Here is a 20,452-nt window from a genome sequence, read left to right on the forward strand (position 1 = left end):
ATTAATAATTCTAAAGTGCCGTTTTCAAATTAGTAACAGAGGCTTGGGCTCAACTGTCAAACTGAGATTTGAATCTCTGGCAGAAGAAAGTAGTTCTGCACAAAATATATTTTTTAAAGACACTATGTTGGCATTTCTCATGTATTTACACAATTGTGCCATCAAACCTTTGTATAAACACGATATCAAAATTGTACCCATGCGATATGGCTGTATATCATCACACTGTGATTACCTATGGCACTATATATAAAAGGGTTTAAAATTGAGGGTGAGAGGACAACAAACAAAACCACTGCTACAGTAAAACATTTGTATAATTTTACTTTTTACTCAAAAATGTATTATTACTAACATGTGATGAGACTCACTGCAGTTTCTCCAGTTTACAGTGTGGATCCTCCAGTAGAGCAGCGAGCTGATTCACTCCTGAGTTTCCTGGTTTATTAAAGTTTAGATTCAGTTCTGTCAGGTGTGAGGGGTTTGATCTCAGAGCTGAAATCAGAGCTGCACAGCCTTCCTCTCTAATACTGCAGTCCCACAGCCTGTAGAGAGTGAAGAACATGAATGATCTTTAAGATTGTGTTTAAGCTTTATGGTGAGAGTATGTTTATGTAACATGGAGAAAAAAGAAACACCTCTTTGTGTGTGTTTGTATGAGCACTACTTTACTCTCTCACACAGGATCAGTGCTATAGAGATTATAACTTGCCAGCACAAGCACAAAATAAGAAATTATTTTAAAGAGGACATAAATGGAGAAATCAAAATTCTCTATGATGTTTTGACATATAAGAGGTCAGTGTATTATAAAAAACATCCTGTAAGTTTCAGAACTCAAAACTTTCTTTTTAGTCTAAAAACAGCTTATACTAAAGCCGGTCTGCCAAAATGACAGGTTGTGGAATGTCCCACTTTATGAAGAATAGTGTGGCAAAGCACCGCCTCCACAGAAGAAGATCAACACTTGCGTCTACATCACTAGCCCCGCCCACTGATTTGTGCATGTAGTGTAAATAGCGAGGAATGCAAACGCAGGTCTACGCAGAAACCAAATGATGAAGATGACAAGACACTGTGTGGTGCCAAGTTGTAGAAAAAAAAAACAGTCTTTATATTGCCTGCCTTGCTTCCTTCCTTCTAGGAAAGATCGGATGAACTTTATTTTTAATGAAGCTCCAGACCGCGTCATTAAGTATTCAGTCTTTTGTTCAATTATTTTTATTGCATATTCATTTAAAAACAAAGCACAATTAGACACAGGATTTTCAAAAAGATTGAAATTAAAAGACAATGTTGTGCCGACTATATTGGATCCGACAGTAACATCAAGCTGCACAATTATGAGTAAGTATTTTTATTATGTGGTCAGTCATTTGTTTCAAAACAGTGGTTCGGTGTGCGTATCAAACTGCCAAAGTCATGTGATTTCAGTAAACGTTTCAAAATTTCAAGTTTGCCACTGGGGGGCATTCTCTGTGAACCCATGAATCATGTGAGTTCATTGAGATCGCAACCCAGTGGCGAACCAGTGACTATGGTTTTTACTTGATCTCAAATCAGTTTTATCAATTTGAAGACATTTTTAACATTTTTAATTTTAATTTGTGTAATTAAAAGGATGAGTGGTAGTTAATAGTCTCTTACTGGCCTGTTTAGACAAGTTCTCCATAAAACAAACTAAACAAGCCCTGCAAATTAATAATAATAATAATAATTATATATATATATATATATATATATATATATATATTATTATTATTATTTAAAGTACATTTAATATATTATACTTTGCAGAAAGTATTTGCATTGGGTTTGTAAAAGCTGGTTTTTTTTTTTGCATGTTTTAGCCCAGGGCTGGTGAACGTCGTTCCTGGAGAGCCGCAGCCCTGCAGAGTTTTGCTTCAACCCTAATCAAACACACCTGAACAAGCTAATCAAGGTCTGAAGGGTTACAAGGAAGCTAAAGGCAGGTGAGTTTTTATTGGGGTTGGAGCTGAACTCTGCAGGATTGTGGCTCCCCAGGAACGGAGTTCCCCACCCCTGTTTTTGTTTGGATTTACACACTTTTGACCAGCAGGCGTCACCAGCATTTGGTATTTCGAGCGCTTTGAAACAGTGAACCATTTTGCGAAACAATTGGTTCAATTGATTTGAAGCTTCGAAAAGGTTAGTTTCTCCCATCACTAGTCCAATCCACTGTTCAAAACAAATGATTCACAAAAGTTTTAAAGCTTCACGATGCATTGCTTCGAAAGCACCCATCACTACCAATTGTGTCTTTATTGAAACATACATACATTACATGCAAAGACAACATCTCAGTAAGTACTCAGATTCAAAAAGAGTTCCAATTGATTACGCCTGTTAGCAATCAAAGTCAAAGTCAATCACGTGAACAGCTATAGTATGTCACAATTAAAAGAAGACAACCACATTGAGGCAAAAATTTAAATACAAACACAATATCAAAAAATCCCCAAACCATCATAAGACAACACCCGAACAGTCCCCCATCCTTTTTATAATTCACAATTACTTTTCCTAGAATTAATCAATGCATAACTATACGACACATACAGATGCATATCAATAAATTAGAATGTCATGGAAAAGTTATTTCAGTAATTCAACTCAAATTGTGAAACTTGTGCATTAAATAAATTCAATGCACACAGACTGAAGTAGTTTAAATCTTTGGTTCTTTTAATTGTGATGATTTTGGCTCACATTTAACAAAAACCCACCAATTCACTGTCTCAACAAATTAGAATACGGTGACATGCCAATCAGCTAATCAACTCAAAACACCTGCAAAGGTTTCCTGAGCCTTCAAAATGGTCTCTCAGTTTGGTTCACTAGGCTACACAATCATGGGGAAGACTGCTGATCTGACAGTTGTCCAGAAGACAATCATTGACACCCTTCACAAGGAGGGTAAGCCACAAACATTCATTGCCAAAGAAGCTGGCTGTTCACAGAGCGCTGTATCCAAGCATGTTAACACAAAGTTGAGTGGAAGGAAAAAGTGTGAAAGAAAAAGATGTACAACCAACCGAAAGAACCCCGCAGCCTTATGAGGATTGTCAAGCAAAATTGATTCAAGAATTTGGGTGAAATTCACAAGGAATGGACTGAGGCTGGGGTCAAGGCATCAAGAGCCACCACACATAGACGTGTCAAGGAATTTGGCTACAGTTGTCGTATTCCTCTTGTTAAGCCACTCCTGAACCACAGACAACGTCAGAGGCGTCTTACCTGGGCTAAGGAGATGAAGAGCTGGACTGTTGCCCAGTAGTCCAAAGTCCTCTTTTCAGATGAGAGCAAGTTTTGCATTTCATTTGGAAACCAAGGTCCTAGAGTCTGGAGGAAGGGAGGAGAAGCTCATAGCCCAAGTTGCTTGTAGTCCAGTGTTAAGTTTCCACAGTCTGTGATGATTTGGTGTGCAATGTCATCTGCTGGTGTTGGTCCATTGTGTTTTTTGAAAACCAAAGTCACTGCATCCGTTTACCAAGAAATGTTGGAGCACTTCATGCTTCCTTCTGCTGACCAGCTTTTTGAAGATGCTGATTTCATTTTCCAGCAGGATTTGGCACCTGCCCACACTGCCAAAAGCACCAAAAGTTGGTTAAATGACCATGGTGTTGGTGTGCTTGACTGGCCAGCAAACTCACCAGACCTGAACCCCATAGAGAATCTATGGGGTATTGTCAAGAGGAAAATGAGAAACAAGAGACCAAAAAATGCAGATGAGCTGAAGAACACTGTCAAAGAAACCTGGGCTTCCATACCACCTCAGCAGTGCCACAAACTAATCACCTCTATGCCACGCCAAATTGAGGCAGTAATTAAAGCAAAAGGAGCTCCTACCAAGTATTGAGTACATATACAGTAAATTAACATACTTTCCATAAGGCCAACAATTCACTAAAAATGTTTTTTTTTATTGGTCTTATGAAGTATTCTAATTTGTTGAGATAGTGAATGTGAGCCAAAATCATCACAATTAAAAGAACCAAAGACTTAAACTACTTCAGTCTGTGTGCATTGAATTTATTTAATACACAAGTTTCACAATTTGAGTTGAATTACTGAAATAAATGAACTTTTCCATGACATTCTAATTTATTGAGATGCACCTGTATACTTCGAGACTGTATCAACAACAGTCACCTTTCAATACAAGAAATATCAATTAGAAACATGAGTTAAAATCTATTTGAATTTAGAACTTGATTTTAACTCATGTTTCTAATTGATATTATATCGAGCTGTTGCCTTTGCATGTATAGCCCTATTCGTATGGTAATTGTTTCTCAGGGGAACGTAAGTGATTTTCACCATTTACAGGGGGTAGTTGGTGATTTTAATGCCGTCCGAATCCAGGATGTTGGTGTTTTTCTCTCACCCCCCAACCCCCCGAATTACCACACGAATTAGGTCGTGTGGTAATTTAATTGAATCAAAAAAAAAAATATATGATTATATATATTATAAAATATGCTTGGGATAATAAGAATACATTTTACATAAGTATTTTTAAATAGATTTTACACAATAATAAGAATAAATTTGTAAATAAAATTCATTTTATTTACAGCAGACAATCATGTGACTGGCCACGTGAGCAGCACGGTTCGTGGGATCACAGAATTTGCTCCTCCACTGTGAATAAATTGCCATCCAAATACATTACTTTTATCACTGAGGTGATATCTAAATTTATTTTTACAGATGTCCATATGAGAAACAATTACCGTCTGAATCGTGCTTATGTGTGTTTGCCTGACAAAGGTCTTTGACCAAAACGTTGCCACTTAACAGTGAATAACAGTGTGCAGATCTTTTTTCTATTATTTCATGTACCCTTTGATCTGGCACCTGGCCAAGACATTTTTGGATGTATGCATTTTGACCCTTTCTTTAATATTGATATTATATCGATAATGAAACATAACCATCACACCTGATTGCCATAACAAACATGTCTAATAAACTCACAGTTACTACAATGAAATAAATACTATTGTTTTAAGGTCAAGGGTCAAGAGCCCAAATAAAGCAAACACTGACCTTGATAATGGTAACTCAAATAAAACTAAAACATCAACATCTAAAATCAATCTGGTTAGTAATGCGTGAAACTGGTAATGTTGTTTGTGGAGTTGTTTAATCATCCTCTGCTGAGATCCTGAGAGATTTAATGTCTTCTTTTATCTTGCGTTGATTTCATCTATAGCACTATTCGGACGGGACTAGTTTTACAGGGGGCTGTTAGAGAAATTTGTGTTTCACAGACGTACTTGGTGATTTTAATCCCGTCCGAATCTGCCACGTCTGTTTTTTTCTCACACAACCTCTGTAATAATTCCAGAGCAAATTACCTACTGTTTTTCAGCAAACTCAGTAATCCTCTGCCGGTGATATTTTTTTCACAACGCGTTTCCTTGTGTTTTTTGGCCAACGTGAATTACCGTAGACACTCTTACCGCACTCATGTTTGATATATTTGCCTCCTGGCAAAAAAACAAACAAACAAACAAAAAAACAATAATAAAATCAAGAGCCAGATCACGTAAAACATTCAGACTGGCTATTGTAATATCAGCGTCAGGTAAAATTACTCGCGTTCATTTCTGCACTCAATTACATAATGTTTTAATTACATATGCAACTTTATGAAAATTTAACACGGGTTTACTACAAATGAATAACTAAAGTAAAACTAAAGCAACCACACATTAACATGGTTTTGCTATACTAGCCATTTAGCTTCACCATGGTATTTGTAGTAAAACTGATTATAGGCTATTAATTGTAATCAATCCAAATGACTTTACGCAATGCGCACATACAGAGCGCGTGATCTCTGAAACGCTGAGATGTCCAAAACAGACCCTCCCACCTCTGTAATAAACACGGAGATGTTAGTCCCGTCCGAATTGGTACATGAAAATCGCAGACGTCAGGTGATAAGAATTGAAACTCAAACGTAGTTTAGAAAACTAGTCCCTTCCGAATAGGGCTTATGGCTGTGGCTGAAGTCAGTTGTAGTTCTGCTTGTCTCGTCTCTTTTTTCTATTCTTGTTTCTCTTTCTTTCAGTGATTCAGTTTGTTAACAGCAGGTGTTCCTGATTAATGCTCAATCATTCTTCAGTTAATGAACTAATTATCTAATTAACTTTAACACTGCTTCAGTGTTACTTTTTTAACACTCCGAGTGAGAGTTATATAAACACTGGGAGTGTTAGTTTAACAGTGTAAATTTTTATGTTTTACTGTGTAAATGTTTTACTGTGTAAATTATGTGATATATATATATATATTAAGCAAAGAATTGACACATATTAGACTGCACCCTATAAACACAATCAAGCCTAGGAAAAAATAGTTTACCACCCCTTTAAAGGAATAGTTCACCCAAATATAAAAATGGTCATAATGTTCTGCTGTGCATGTCGTTCCTAACCTGTATAACCTTCTATATTCTGTAAAACACAATAGAATTTTGAATATTGTTGGAAACCAAAGTTTGGTACCATTGCCTTCCACTTGTGTGAACAAAAAATAAATAATAATAATAATTTTTCCACACTTACGTCATGCTGTTTTCTAATTACTTGAAGATAAGTAAAGTGACAACAGAATTTTAATTTTTGGGTGAACTATCCCCATGAATTGTTTTTGTTTGGCAGTATTTTCACACAGTTTTTCTGGTTTATAATACAATGGCACTTACAGTAGTTTCCCCAGTTTACAGTGTGGATCCTCCAGTAGAGCAGAGAGCAGCTTCACTCCTGAGTCTCCTGGTTCATTGCGACTAAGATTCAGTTCTGTCAGGTGTGAGGGGTTTGATCTCAGAGCTGAAATCAGAGCAGCACATCCTTCCTCTCTAATACTGCAATCCCACAGCCTGCAGAGAGAAAGAGAAAAACAAGTAAAGTCAATAATTAATAGTCATGTGTTATAAAGGTGTGTTATTGAAACAATGTAACACTGTATTAATCTCCATCTCTTCAGTAAAAGTATGTCAGATTTGAAAAATGTGTTACATTTACATTTATTTAGCAGACGTCTCCAAAGCTACTTACAATAAATAAACACGGGAAGAGCTCATAGTACAAAGTTTCTCCTCTCCGACAGTGAGTTTGACACGCATCCGCTTCCTGTCAATTACAGAGTCTGAATGTCTGCGCGGGATTGCAGGTATTCCACATAGTTTGAATCATTCTCGTGCAAATGTGGCTAGCGCTTTATTGTGATATGAGAACACAGTCATGTAATCACAGAAAACTGGATGCGAGCTCTCAAATAGGCCTAACTTATACAAATGAACTGCCTGTCCTCTCTCCGATATTGCTGGTGTACAGACTGTGTGCAATAGCGATCTCTCCGTGCTTTTAAAATATAAATTATTTATCTTTGCTCCTGGAATAAACTTTGTCAAGAAGAGTTATCAACCATTCAGAATAGATCCATGTAAGTGAAATTAAATGCATCAGATTGTTGCTTTCAACAATCAAAGATGGAACTTTAATTTCTTTACAATGTAAGTATGCTAGAAATGTTTCGGAGTGGGAACTCTGTCTGATTTGTACATACAAATATCCTAGTCTGCCTAACTGCATCACAACATCGTACAGACATTACAGGTCAAAGATATTTGATGTTCCATTTATCTAAATAAATAGGCCTAACATATATGGCTCTTAAATCCCATACTGTTGTCATATTTCGAATATCTCAACTGAATTGAGGTCATTTGTTTTATAATTTTATTACTGACTGTGTACTTGTCTTTTTTTGTTAACCCTCTGGGGTCGACAAATGCAGATACACGTTTTGTGGCAGATTTTCCTGATAAGGCCGAAATGAGCTTGAATTACTCTGCCATTTTTGATAGTACAGATAAGAGCAATACACCATTCGAATCTGTAAGGGGTAAACTTTTATTTGTATACACTCATAATAACAACTAAACTTTGTGCTTTTGAAGAATAAAGAAAAAAAACAGGGTGCGCTCTCTGTCTTTTCCGTCTCCGTGAACTGCTTTTAGAAACGTGTCACTAAAATGAACTGTAACTCAGAAAATACTTAGCACACAGACATGTGAGTTATATCTATAGAAAGCTTTAAGTGTCTACTTTTAAATGAAGCAAGAAAACATTATGTGATGAAGTAATCCGTATGAAACCAACACGATGTTCAGTCTTTCCCGTCTAACTCATTATCTCTAATGTGATCCCGCCCCCTCGTGGCTCGTGCCGTTCATATGTAAATAGCCATGTGGGACTTGCGCATATGCAAACGCCCAACACAAACAAAGAGCGGAGATCCTCATCTAGGCTACTGTTCGTTTCTGGAAGAGTAAAGGCAGGATTTCCCTAGAAAGGAGAACACGATTTCATCCAGTAGAGGAGATCAATCTGATGAGTAAGTAATGTTTCTTTTTTGCATTAGTTACCGTGTTATTGTGACAAACTTGAACACATTTACTAACAGTTAGTTGAGTTTTTCCTAAACTACAACAAGATGAATGCTACGTGTCTAAGAATGTTTAGATCATGTTTCTTATTAATACTCTGTTCACAAATATATTTTAATAGCGTGCTAAACAATAACGATTAGTTTCTCAGATATAAAATATCATCTTTTTATAGTACAGAGTAGGCTACATCCTTTTACAAAGCATGCGTGAGTCTATGGCTGCAGAATCATATCATAGGCTACTATAAAATCATACATACTAGGTGTCACGGTGCACACAGCAGGGAGGAACGAGGAACACGCAGACGAGGATAAACTTCAAAATAATAGTCTTTAATGGTGACATCAGGACAGAGCAAGACAAGGCAAGGTTCACACAGACAGAAACACCGGGGAATAACGAGTAGACCAGACGAAATCTAACTAAACAGGCAAGAACTAAATACACATGACAATTACAGATAATGACTAAAACACAGCTGGACAAGACTTAACTAATAATCACACTTAACAAGGACAGAAACAAGACCAAATATGGAAACAAGAGGCGGAAACACATGACACACACGACAGAGGACTGACATGACTCCCCCCTCCCGGAAGGCGCGACCCGTGCCGTAACAGTTCCACCAGGGAGGGGGGGGTGGGCACTCTGGAGGCCCCTCAGGACAGACAGACAGAAACACAGGACGGGGACCTCCAGAGCGGAACAGACAGATGGAGGCCATGGCAGGGCTGGGAGCTCAGGCGGCCATGGCGGATGGTCTTCGTGGCCATTCTTCGGCCTGCCCACCCTACCCAGAGCTCTACTACCCCAAAAAAATGTCCTTGGGAAATCTAGGGGGTATCAGGAGCCCTCCAGGGCTTAACAAACAGGACACTGGCCAAACACACCGACAGGACAGGATAGCCCTCCAGGGCTAAACAGACAGGAACAGGACAGGGACAGGACAGGCCACAGGAACAGGAAGCCCTCCTGGGCTAGCTCGGAAGCTGAGGCTTCTTCTGGGCATGACAAGGAGTCAGGGGCCCTCACAGGGTCTCTCAGCAACCGCCTCCACTTCCATGACAGGGAGGCAGGCGGCTGGAATGGCCTCTGTGGCCACAACAAGAGGAGCCACCTGCCCCAGACGAGTCTCCATGGACATGACAAGACAAGGTTCTTTAAAACTGCTCCTGTGGGCACAACAAGACGGCACTCCTGGCCGTCACATGTGGACTTGATCCACAGGTACCCTTCCTGGACTGGAGTCAGCGGCGGCCGGCGGGCTTGCCCCATGCACTCCAGGCGGGCTAAGGTGAGCCGCGGACGGCGGCGTGAAGGGAGGGAGCCGCCGACGTTCGGAGTGCATGAGCGGCAGCCCGTGAAGGCGGCAGACGATTCTCCCGCGAACGGCGGGCTGAAGAAAGCCGCGGATGGCGGCAGACCGGTGGGGCTCACGGCCAAAATTATTAATATTTTAAGGTTAGGTTTAGGCTTGGGGTAGGTGTTAATAAAGCCTCAAACCACATTAATATCATGATGGAAGCACAGTCTGACATGTAGCATTTTTCGCCGTCGAATTATGCTCCCTGCTGTTATAATGGAAGGTGGCAAAATCTGACAGGGTAGCAAAAATCATCAGAATTGTTGTGCCTAGTTTTGACCCCCTGCCAAATTATTACCCCCCTTGTTGAAGTCGCTACCTGATTGCCTTAACCCTCTGGGGTCGACAAACGCATATATAAGAGCAGATAAGAGCAATACACCATTCGAATCTGTAAGGGGTCTATTTTTATTTGTCTACATAAAAGCTAAATTTGTGCTTTTGAAGAATAAAGAAAACAAACAGGGTGCCCTCTCGGTCTTCTCCGTCTCCGCTAACTGCTTTTTGAAACACGTCACTAAAATGAACTGTAACTCAGCAAATACTTCACACATAGACATGAGAAATATATCTATAGAAAGCTTGACATGTCTACTGTTAAATGAAGTGAGTCTTACCTGAAAACAAATGTTCTGTGATAAAGTAATCTGTATGAAACCAAGGACATGTCCAGTTTCTCCGTCTGGTCTCATTATCTCTAATTAGGTCACACCCACGCGCTGCTCGCGCTATTGTTATTACAAATCTCCACGCGAGCCACGCGGCATGTAAACGCCCACACCACCATAAACAAAGCAGCAACGCGTTCATCTCGGATACTTTTCAGTTTTGGAAGAACACGCTGTGAGGAATAAGCCTTGTATTTACCTCAGAAACGTGCTGAGAGGAAAAAGCCTTGTATTTACCCCCAGAAGACGTGCTGAGAGGAAAAAGCTTTGTTTACCTCACAAACACAACGCGAGCGCAGCTGGAGCCGGCGGAGGAGGAGATATTTTATACCGAGTAAGTAATGTTTCTTATTGGCATTCGATAATGTGTTGTTGTGACAAAGTTGAAGGCACTAGGTGAACTTTTCCCAAACTATAACTCCAGAATAAAATGTGTGAAATCACGTAACTTTTTGAAATATGATAGACAACCTTTCATTGCATTTAAATGTTGGCCTATATATTATAATAAATATAATGTACTGTTTTTGCTGTACTTTGGATCAAATAAATGCAGGCTTGGTGAGCTGAAGACACTTCTTATAAAAAAAAATTACAAATCTTACTGTTTAAATAATTTGACTGGTAGTGTATGTATTGTCACCATGTTTGCTTTGTCTTTGTCCGTTCATTGTGTTGCTCACGTCTGTTTTGTGTTTTCTAATGCAGTTTCTGCTGTCTCCCGTTTTCCTGGGTTCCAGTTTCCTGCCACTGTTTTGGATATTTTGGATATTGCACCCACGATGTCTTGACTCTTCTGTTGTTTATTTGTTTGTTTGATCCTAATAAACTGTTTAACTGCACTCTCAAGTGAATCTCAAGTTATTTTATGTAATAGTTATATGTATACACTTTTTTCCTCACATACTTTCTTGTAACTCTTCTCTCTCAGTCACACACCTGACTCAATGGCTCATTATGGAGCTCATTATGCGGGCCTTTGTCTTCTAAGGTGTGAGTCACGCCCTCTCGCATAGACCCTTTCTACTCAAAAAGTGACTTCGAAAATTTAAATCAATATATTGTTTTCTCTGAATGAGTGAGTTAGATTATTTTCAGATCATTTTGAAGCAAATATTCTAGGCTACAAGATACAGTTCTCAAAAGTCTTGTGAACAAATGTTTTGTATGTGTTTTATGGCCTTATTTCAGTTACTTTAAAATAAAAAAAAATTTCAAACCACGCATAAATGTTGTTTTCTCAAAAATACAATCACGTACGTACATGCTGCTCACATATTATTGTAGCCCAGTTTGTGCTGAATGCAGTGTTTTTAGACTTTAGCCATTAAAATGTTTATAAGCAACTGAAAAAAAGCACAAATGTCAGGGCATGTCAATACTTCTCCGGAGCCCCAAAACACCTTCAGACCCCAGAGGGTTAATCCTAACCCACCCCTAATCCTAACCCCTCCCCACACCTACTCCTAAACCTGTCAATACTATGGGGGTAATAATCTGGCGGCGGCCAGAATTTGCCACAGCACCTGCAAATCATTTGCACAATCGCTGCACAAACAAGGGCTTTCAGATCAATGCTGCAGCTGTCTAATAGCACTTGTCAATGTCAAAATGACTTAGATGGCCAATCAAGTTGGCTGTGTATACTGTTCACAGAAGCAGAGCATGATTTCCAGTGTGAAGCATCAGTTTAACATTGAAAGAGAACGAGGTAAGATGGAACCTGCAAATCATTTAATATTAGTCAACTGTTCTTAACATGAAATATTTTTGTTCGGCAGTTTTTTCACACCGTTTTTTTTTTTTTTTTTTGGTGTGTGTATGTGTGTTAATTAACCCTGTGGGGTCTGAGGGTGTTTTGGGGCCCTGGAGAAGTTTTGACATGCCCTGACATTTGTGGGTTTTTTTCAGTATCTTAAAAAAATAAATTAATTAATTAATTAATAAAGTCTGATAACACTGTATTCAGCACAAACTGGGCTACAATAATATATGAGCAGCATGAATGTACATGATTGTGTTTTTGAGAAAACAACATGCGTGGTTAGTGAAAACTACCATTTTTAAGTCACTGAAATAAGGCCATAGAACACATTTAGAACATTTGTTCACATGACTTTTGAGATCTAGATGTGGTAGACTAAAGTTTTTACTACAAAATGATGTGAAAATGATCCTGTTCAATCCTTCACAGAAACCAATATATTGATTTAACATTTGTAAAACATTGTGATGAAAGAGTGACAATGGCCATGAATATTTAGTGATTCATACCTGAGAGACAAGGGCCTTCCAAAATGGGCCATCAATATGAAAGTGACTGAGGCAGGTAAGAGTGTGAGGAGAGAAAAATAATGTGGGTTTTTGATAATTTTTATTTGTATTGTTATTTGTATTGTATTTACAACACAGTATAATAAAAATATACACAGTGAATGTCAAGTAGACCATTTGCAGTTTCAAACAATACCTTATTCTTATCTGTACGTTCAAAAATGACAGAATATTTTTAGTTCTTTTCGCGGTGATCAAGAAAATACAAGACAGACCGCACCGGTGCGTGCTTTGACCCCGGAGGGTTAAGATAACACTCACTGTAGTTTCTCCAGTTTACATTGTGGATCCTCCAGTAGAGCAGAGAGCAGCTTCACTCCTGAGTCTCCTGGTTTATTAAAGCTCAGATCCAGTTCTCTCAGGTGTGAGGGGTTCGATCTCAGAGCAGAGATCAGAGCAGCACAGCCTTCCTCTCTAATACTGCAGTCCCACAACCTGCAGAGAGAAAGAGAAAAACAAGTAAAATTAATAATTAAGTCATGTTTTAAAGGTTTCTTATTGAAACAATGTAACACTACTCTCCATCTCTTCAATAAAAATGTCAGATTTGAAAAGTTTTTGTAAATCTTTATAAAGTGATGAATATTCTACACTGCCAAAAAAAAGAAAAGAAAATTGAGTATTAAGTATTATGACATTAATGACAAATTACAGTAATTCACAATTTTTATGCAGAAAAATCACTGCTTTTTTATATAGTACTTTTTCTGTTTTCTTAAAATTACAAAGTCTATGCATAATTACAAAAATAGTCTATAATTAATACAATAACAAAATCGTTAACTGTTGGCAACAGCTGCCAAATAAACATAAAATCAAAGTAAAATGTCCTTTAAATGAACTTACAACACTGTTCAAAAAAACAAAAAACATTAACAAATCATATTTTATATTTATGACTGAACCATCATCAATAAGTGACCAATTTCATGTAATTATGTCTTCCCTTGACTTTTTGCTATAACAAATATACTTTAGAAAAGCATAGTTAGAGCAGTCTGAGAAAAAAAATAGTGTTAAAAGGTCAAGGGTCAAGAGTGCAACTAAAGCAAATGCTTATCTCCACAATAAGAAATTTTGTATGAAAGAAATATAGTCAGACTATTTGTAATAAGTGAAGATTAAGAGATCTACAGGTAGAGAGATCTGTTAGTGTTTAATGGTCTGCTGGGATTTAAAAGGTTTCTGTTGTCTGAGTTTTGTGGTTTACCATTGTGGTGAAGAGTAGAGTCGTGTGCTTCAGAAGACCAAGAAACATTGATGTTATGCTGAGTGTTGCTTTATTTAAAGGAAGTAACTGTGTAGTTGCTGATGCAGTGATAGTTACATTAGCTCATGCATGTGTGCTGTTGCTAGTTAATGGTTAACTGCAATTGATTTACATTTTACAGAAAATGTTTCACCATTTTTTGTGTTTATTTATTTATTTTACAGTGTTTTACTAATGAATACTTAGACAAACCTCACTGACATTGTATTCATCCTGACATCCATGACTGCAGTTAACATGGCACTTGATTCTGTTCTTTCGTGTTCCAGGACTCTTATTTTGATATTATCATGACCCCTTAATTTGAGTTTCCATTTCCTGTGTTTATTCCTGTTTCCTTGATTACTCACTATGCTCACCTAATTTTAATCACCTGTTCACTATATAGCAGTTCACTCCTGAGTCTCCTGCTAACTCTGCTGCTGCCAGTCCCAAGTCTGGGTTAGAAAGGAGGACAGTTGGGTGTGGGGCTGGCACCCCACCCTGTAAAAGTATTCTCTTGTCACAGAAACAACGAATGAGAAACAGTATATTCAGTGTTCTACCCATGTTGAAAACGGCCAAAAAAATTGACGGCAGTGGAGGAAAGCCCCTCTACTCTGGACACGACAATGACCATGCACATGGAGTTGGAATTGTGCTATCAAAGTGAGTGGTGATGGTGTTAAATGGGTGGAAACCAGTGTTGGATTTAACTTTTTCCGCACTCCTACAAGCTCGTCATGCGAATATCTTTGTGGCACAAGTGTATATACCCACTGAAGATGCAGATGATGTTGATAAAGATACTTTTTATAGTCAGTTACAAAATTAGATTGATAGCACACCCCTTCATGACCTCCTACTGATCAGGGATTTTAACACCCAGATTAGCGGCACACATGGAGGACTTAAGCAAATTCTTGGCCCACATGGATCGGCGATGCAAACAAATGACAATGGCAAAAGAATGGTCTCCTTTTGTGTAGCCAATAACATCTCCATTGGCAACACATTCTATCAACACAAACCATTCATAAAAAGACCTGGCTGTTGACTATATTTGCACATCAAAGAGGTGGCAATGACACTGTGTGATGTTAACGCAAGACGAGGGGCCTCCGTCTCCAGCATCTCCCCACACCACCGAAATGACAACATCCGTTCAGTGTGGCTAGGTTTGAAGACCCCATTGTCACCAATGCCTTCCAGATAGAGCATCAGAACCAGTTTCAGGTGCTTGAAGAACTAACCAGCCTTGAAGATCAGTGGACACTGTTACAGGAAATGGAAGTAGAAAGTGCCGAGATATTGTATTGTACACAATGAGGCTTGTTTAAAGAGTGGTGGATTAGTAAAAAGTCCTAGAACCTGATCAACAAATGCTGACATGCAAGCAACGCTGTGAGCAAGCACCAACCTGAGAGGCCCTGGAGCATGCTGTTGACCAGTATCACACCCTAGATCGCGAAGTCAAACGGAGCTTTTGGCAGGACAAGTGTGCATGAGTTGAGAAACAAGGCAAAGAAACGCAATGAGCAGCAGATCGTAATGATGCAAAGACACTCTACCGCATACTGAGTTGTCTGGAGTATCCAGCAGTGGAAAATGCTGCTGACCAAAGAAGCACAAGAGCAAAAGTACGTTGTAACATTGTAGTAGTGCTAAATGCGTGTGCATTTCTCAAGGTGCATGCGTGTCCTGCGTGATACTTTTGAGTGTCATGATGGTGATGTGGGGGAGAAGAATTGTTGAATAAAGTCGTGAATCAGTGAACCACTGATGTTAGATGGACTATTTTAACAATGTCCACTGTGTTTCTGGGCCTGGGAACATTTCATAAACATTGCTGTCTATGTAGAGTCAAAAAGTGCTCTGATTTCAACAAAAATACCTTAATTTGTGTTCCGAAGATGAACAAAGGTCTTACGGGTTTGGAACAACATGAGGGTGAATAATTGATGACAATTTTCATGTTTGGGTGAACAATCCCTTTAACCCTTTAGGCGCCAGGATTTTTTTGGGAAAAATGCTGGATTTTGACATCAAGATTTCAAAAGCTTGTGGCTTGAAAGGGCTTAAAGATAGAGATCTACTGTAAATTAGAAAAATGTTGGGCATGACCTAAAGTTTATGTGGGGTGTAAATATACTCATCTTATTTGCATATTATGATGTCAACAGGGGGCGGCCCTCTTGAATTTCATAATAATCAGGAAAAAGTAGATATTGAATTGATATTTGAACTTATTTGGAAGTTTTTTTTTTTTTTTTGTCTTTTTACCCTCATTCCAAGTGATCAGAAAAGAGGAAACCAACAATAAAATAGGAGAAAGTACTAAATTATTACTATATTACTATACTACATAGTAGTAAAACGCATGTGAACAGTAGCTTACTTTTTGATCAGTTCATCAGTAATATTCAGGAAATAATAGATATTGAATGGATGTTTGAACTTATTTGCATGTTGTTGTTTTTTTTTGTCTTTTTATCCTCATTCCAAATGATCAGGAAAAGAGGAAATCAACAGTAAAACAGGAGAGTAAAGTAGTAAATTATTACTATATTACTGTGCCATAGTAAAATACATGTGCCTATTTTTTGATCAGTTGACCAGCTATCTGCCCAATCAGGTATCTAGGTGACAGTTTATAGTTCTTGAGAGTATGGTACCTATCATTGCATGGCACAGTGCACAGACCTACCCCACACTGACTGCACCTGTACTGTCTGCCGGCGGCCCTTTAAGCGCTCGCGATCAGAAAAAAAGACGCAATCTGGCCGATCATCAGTAATGCAATGCCTCTCCTATGGACACTAACGACCACGTCCACCCCTGCCACCCTCATCCCCGTTGGGCAAAGGCTCGAAATGAATTGATGGTGCTTCGTGAACACTCGCGCCTTGCACGGCGGCGCCATTGCGCTGCAAAGATGTACCAGGAGATGTGCGATCATTAGACGGCCGATTGTCATTTCCAAAAGGCAAATATTCCCCTTCAGAGTCAGAATAGGCGAATAACATTTGCAACACATCCTCACGGTACGATTTTCTCTCACAAATCTCACAATTTACTCAGACGCTATGAACTGAACTGCTTCCGCATCAATGACACGATAGCTCACTTGCGCTGCTGTTTCCTTGAACAATTTTGGTCTAGAATCGAAGTACTACATGTCTGCCATCTAGTGGTAGGGAATACAAATCAGATATTACACTATATTAGGAACTACAGTCAATTTAATGAAGTATGACATCTTGTCGCAATTTTGCGACTTTGGCGCTTAGAGGGTTAAGAAAACAGATAAATACTGTATAAAAATACAGTATTTTTCTGTATAAAAATGTGAAGTACTGTAATTTGTCATAATACTTAAAATAACAGCTGAGTAGTTAATTTAGAGATAATTTTACAGAATTTTGACTACAATTTAAAGAAAACAACCTGGAAATTTTTATTTGGTTATTTTTTGTAAAATTAGAATTTTTAATTATATTTTTAATTTATTTTTATTTATTTATTTTTACAGTACATTTGTGCAATTTTACTTCTTACTCAAAGCCTTATAATTACTAAGATGTGATGACACCCACAGTAGGTTCTCCAGTTTACAGTGTGTACAGATTCACTACTTTTCTTTGTCAAATAAAAAGAAAGAAAGAAAGAATACAATGGTTTATAATACAATGGCACTCACTGTAGTTTCTCCAGTTTAGAGTGTGGGTCCTCCAGTAGAGCAGAGAGCAGCTTCACTCCTGAGTCTCCTGGTTTATTACAGTTCAGATTCAGTTCTGTCAGATGTGAGGGGTTTGATCTTAGAGCTGAAATCAGAGCAGAACAACCCTCCTCTCCAATACTGCAGTCCCACAGCCTGCAGAGAGTGAAGAACATTAATGATCTCTGAGATTGTGTTTAAGCTTTGGAGTACAGAGTAAAATCCCCAGAGTAAAATCAACTCTATTCAAAGAACATTTGCTCCCACTCTAAAAAGATTTAAATTAGCACTGAAGCAGAGTTAAAGTTAATGAGATAATTAAGTGACTAATTAAATTATGATTGAGCATTAGTGATGAACACCTGCTGTTAACAAGCAGAATCACAGAAGAAAAGAGAAACAAGAACTACAACTGATTTCATATGCTGGTTCTTGATGTCTGTGTCTGTCTAAATAATGCAGGAATTCAAACATTTTTATGCATTACATGGATTTAAAATCATTCACAATAACTATTAGAGCATCACTTTGTTCTCATGCTGTAGTTGTACAGGGTAGGTTATGCAAAACCTAAACGTATAAATGGAGGGGGAAAAAACTTTTGGATGTAATCAGGCCAGTTCATGACAACTATCTCATCATATGATAACAGCTAATAATAATAACTATAAAGATAACGATAAAGAAATAGTTCTAAAAATCATTCTCAGTATTAAAGAATAGCAGAGTCCACACCACAACTATAACGATAAAGGCACAGAGAAACGATATCGTTGGAATCAGTTTCAGAACAATTTTTTTTCAGCTGATGAACGATACAAACAGTGACACCCAATCAGAATCCATCCTGCTATAAGGAGCTCGAGAATTTAACCCTCTGGGGTCTGAGGTCATTTTGGGGCCCTTGAGATGTTTTGACACGCCCTGATATTTGTGCTTATTTCAGCTACTTAAAACATACTATTGACCAACATGTAATTTTTTTTGTATTCAGCACAAACTGTGCTACAATAATATGTGACCAAGATGGATGTACAAGTTTGCATTTTTTAGAAAAAAAATATTATGCGTGGTTTGTAAGTTTTGGGAAAAAAAATGTAGCTGAAATAAGGCCATAAAACCCACACTAAATAGTCCTGAACAAGACTTTTGAATAATCAGTCTTGTAGGCTAGAATATTTACTTCAAAATTATGTGAAAATCATTCTGCTTACTCATTCACAGAAAACAATATATTGATTTAAAATTTTCAAGACATGTTTTGTCATCGAGGGTCTATATGTGAGGGAGTGGCAATGGCCATGAATATTAAGTGAGTCTCACCTGAGAGACAAAGGGCCCTCCCCTATGGGCCCCTAATGGCCCATCAGTGTGACTGTGACTGTGAGGCAGGTAAGAGAGAATGCGAGGAGATTGAAAAAAAAGGGTTTTTTAAATTATTTGTATTTTATTTACAACACAGTATAATCAAAACATACATAATGAAGGTCAAAGACACATTATTGTGCACACTGATCTAACCACACAGATGTGAACAGACTTTGAGTCATTCCTGCAACAGATTCTGTTCAACAAGTGAAACAAGTAAATCATACCTGATATTTACGTGTGTTATTTAAGTGTTTCTACTTCTTTCCATGGATTCAAGAAGAAAAAAACATAATCAGTAGAAAAGGAGCTTGTTTTAATATAGAATATCAGTGTAGTTGAACATCTCATGTTGGTACAGCGCTCTCAGAGGAAAACAGTTTGAAGAGACATCAGGATACATCTGGTGCTGGTATCTGATTCAATAAAATACAAACAAAAAAACATTTGTGAGCATGTTAATATCAGGAACATCTGTATATATATCATAAATATCATATATATCACTATCATAAAAAAGAGAAATCTTATATCTGAGAAACTAATTATTATTGTTTAGCACTTTATTAAAATCTATTTCTGAACAGAGTAGGCTATTAATAATAAACATGTACTAAACATACTTAGACTCATAGCATTCATCATGTTACAGTGTAGACTCATATTACTTCTATTGTTTTATATAGAGCATGAAAACATCATCGCGCTGTAAGAAATTTAAATACAATGAATTGCCTATCATATTCAAAATGTTTTAAACTATTTCAAACATTGTAGTCAGGAATTATAGTTTGGGAAAAACCCAAGTATGATTTTGTAGTCATATAGTCTAGTATGTATGATTTTATAGTAGCCTATGATATGATTCTGTAGCCACAGACTCAAGCAAGCTTTGTACAATAAAAGGATGTACTTTGTACTATAAAAAATTATATTTTATATCTGAGAAACTAATTATTATTGTTTAGCACGCTATTAAAATCTTATTAATAATATAAGTATTAATAATAAACATGGTCTAAAGTTAGTAAATCCATTCAAGTTTATGTCACAATAAAACGGTAACTAATGTAAAAAAGAAACATTACTTACTCATCTCCTCTGTTGGATGAAATCGTGTTCTTCTTTCGAGGGAAATCCTGCCTTTACTCGGCGCGTCTTCTTCCAGAAACGAACAGTAGCCGCGATGAATCTCCTCACTCTTTGTTTGTGTTGGGCGTTTGCACGTGCGCACTTACCACGTGGCTATTTACAAATGAAC

At 37.8% G+C, this 20,452-nt stretch overlaps 1 protein-coding gene across 1 annotated transcript in view; it reads right to left on the bottom strand.

Annotated features, from left to right (window-relative positions):
- The window catches only part of LOC131530554 (NACHT, LRR and PYD domains-containing protein 3-like), a 71,375-nt gene that overhangs the window by 10,469 nt on the left and 40,454 nt on the right, over positions 1–20,452 (bottom strand). The window contains 4 exon segments of the mRNA XM_058760889.1: positions 372–545; positions 6,740–6,913; positions 13,118–13,291; positions 17,806–17,979. Of these exon segments, the coding sequence (XP_058616872.1) occupies positions 372–545; positions 6,740–6,913; positions 13,118–13,291; positions 17,806–17,979 (696 nt within the window).

The sequence above is a fragment of the Onychostoma macrolepis genome, chromosome 22, assembly GCF_012432095.1.
Source record: "Onychostoma macrolepis isolate SWU-2019 chromosome 22, ASM1243209v1, whole genome shotgun sequence".
NCBI lineage: Eukaryota > Metazoa > Chordata > Actinopteri > Cypriniformes > Cyprinidae > Onychostoma > Onychostoma macrolepis.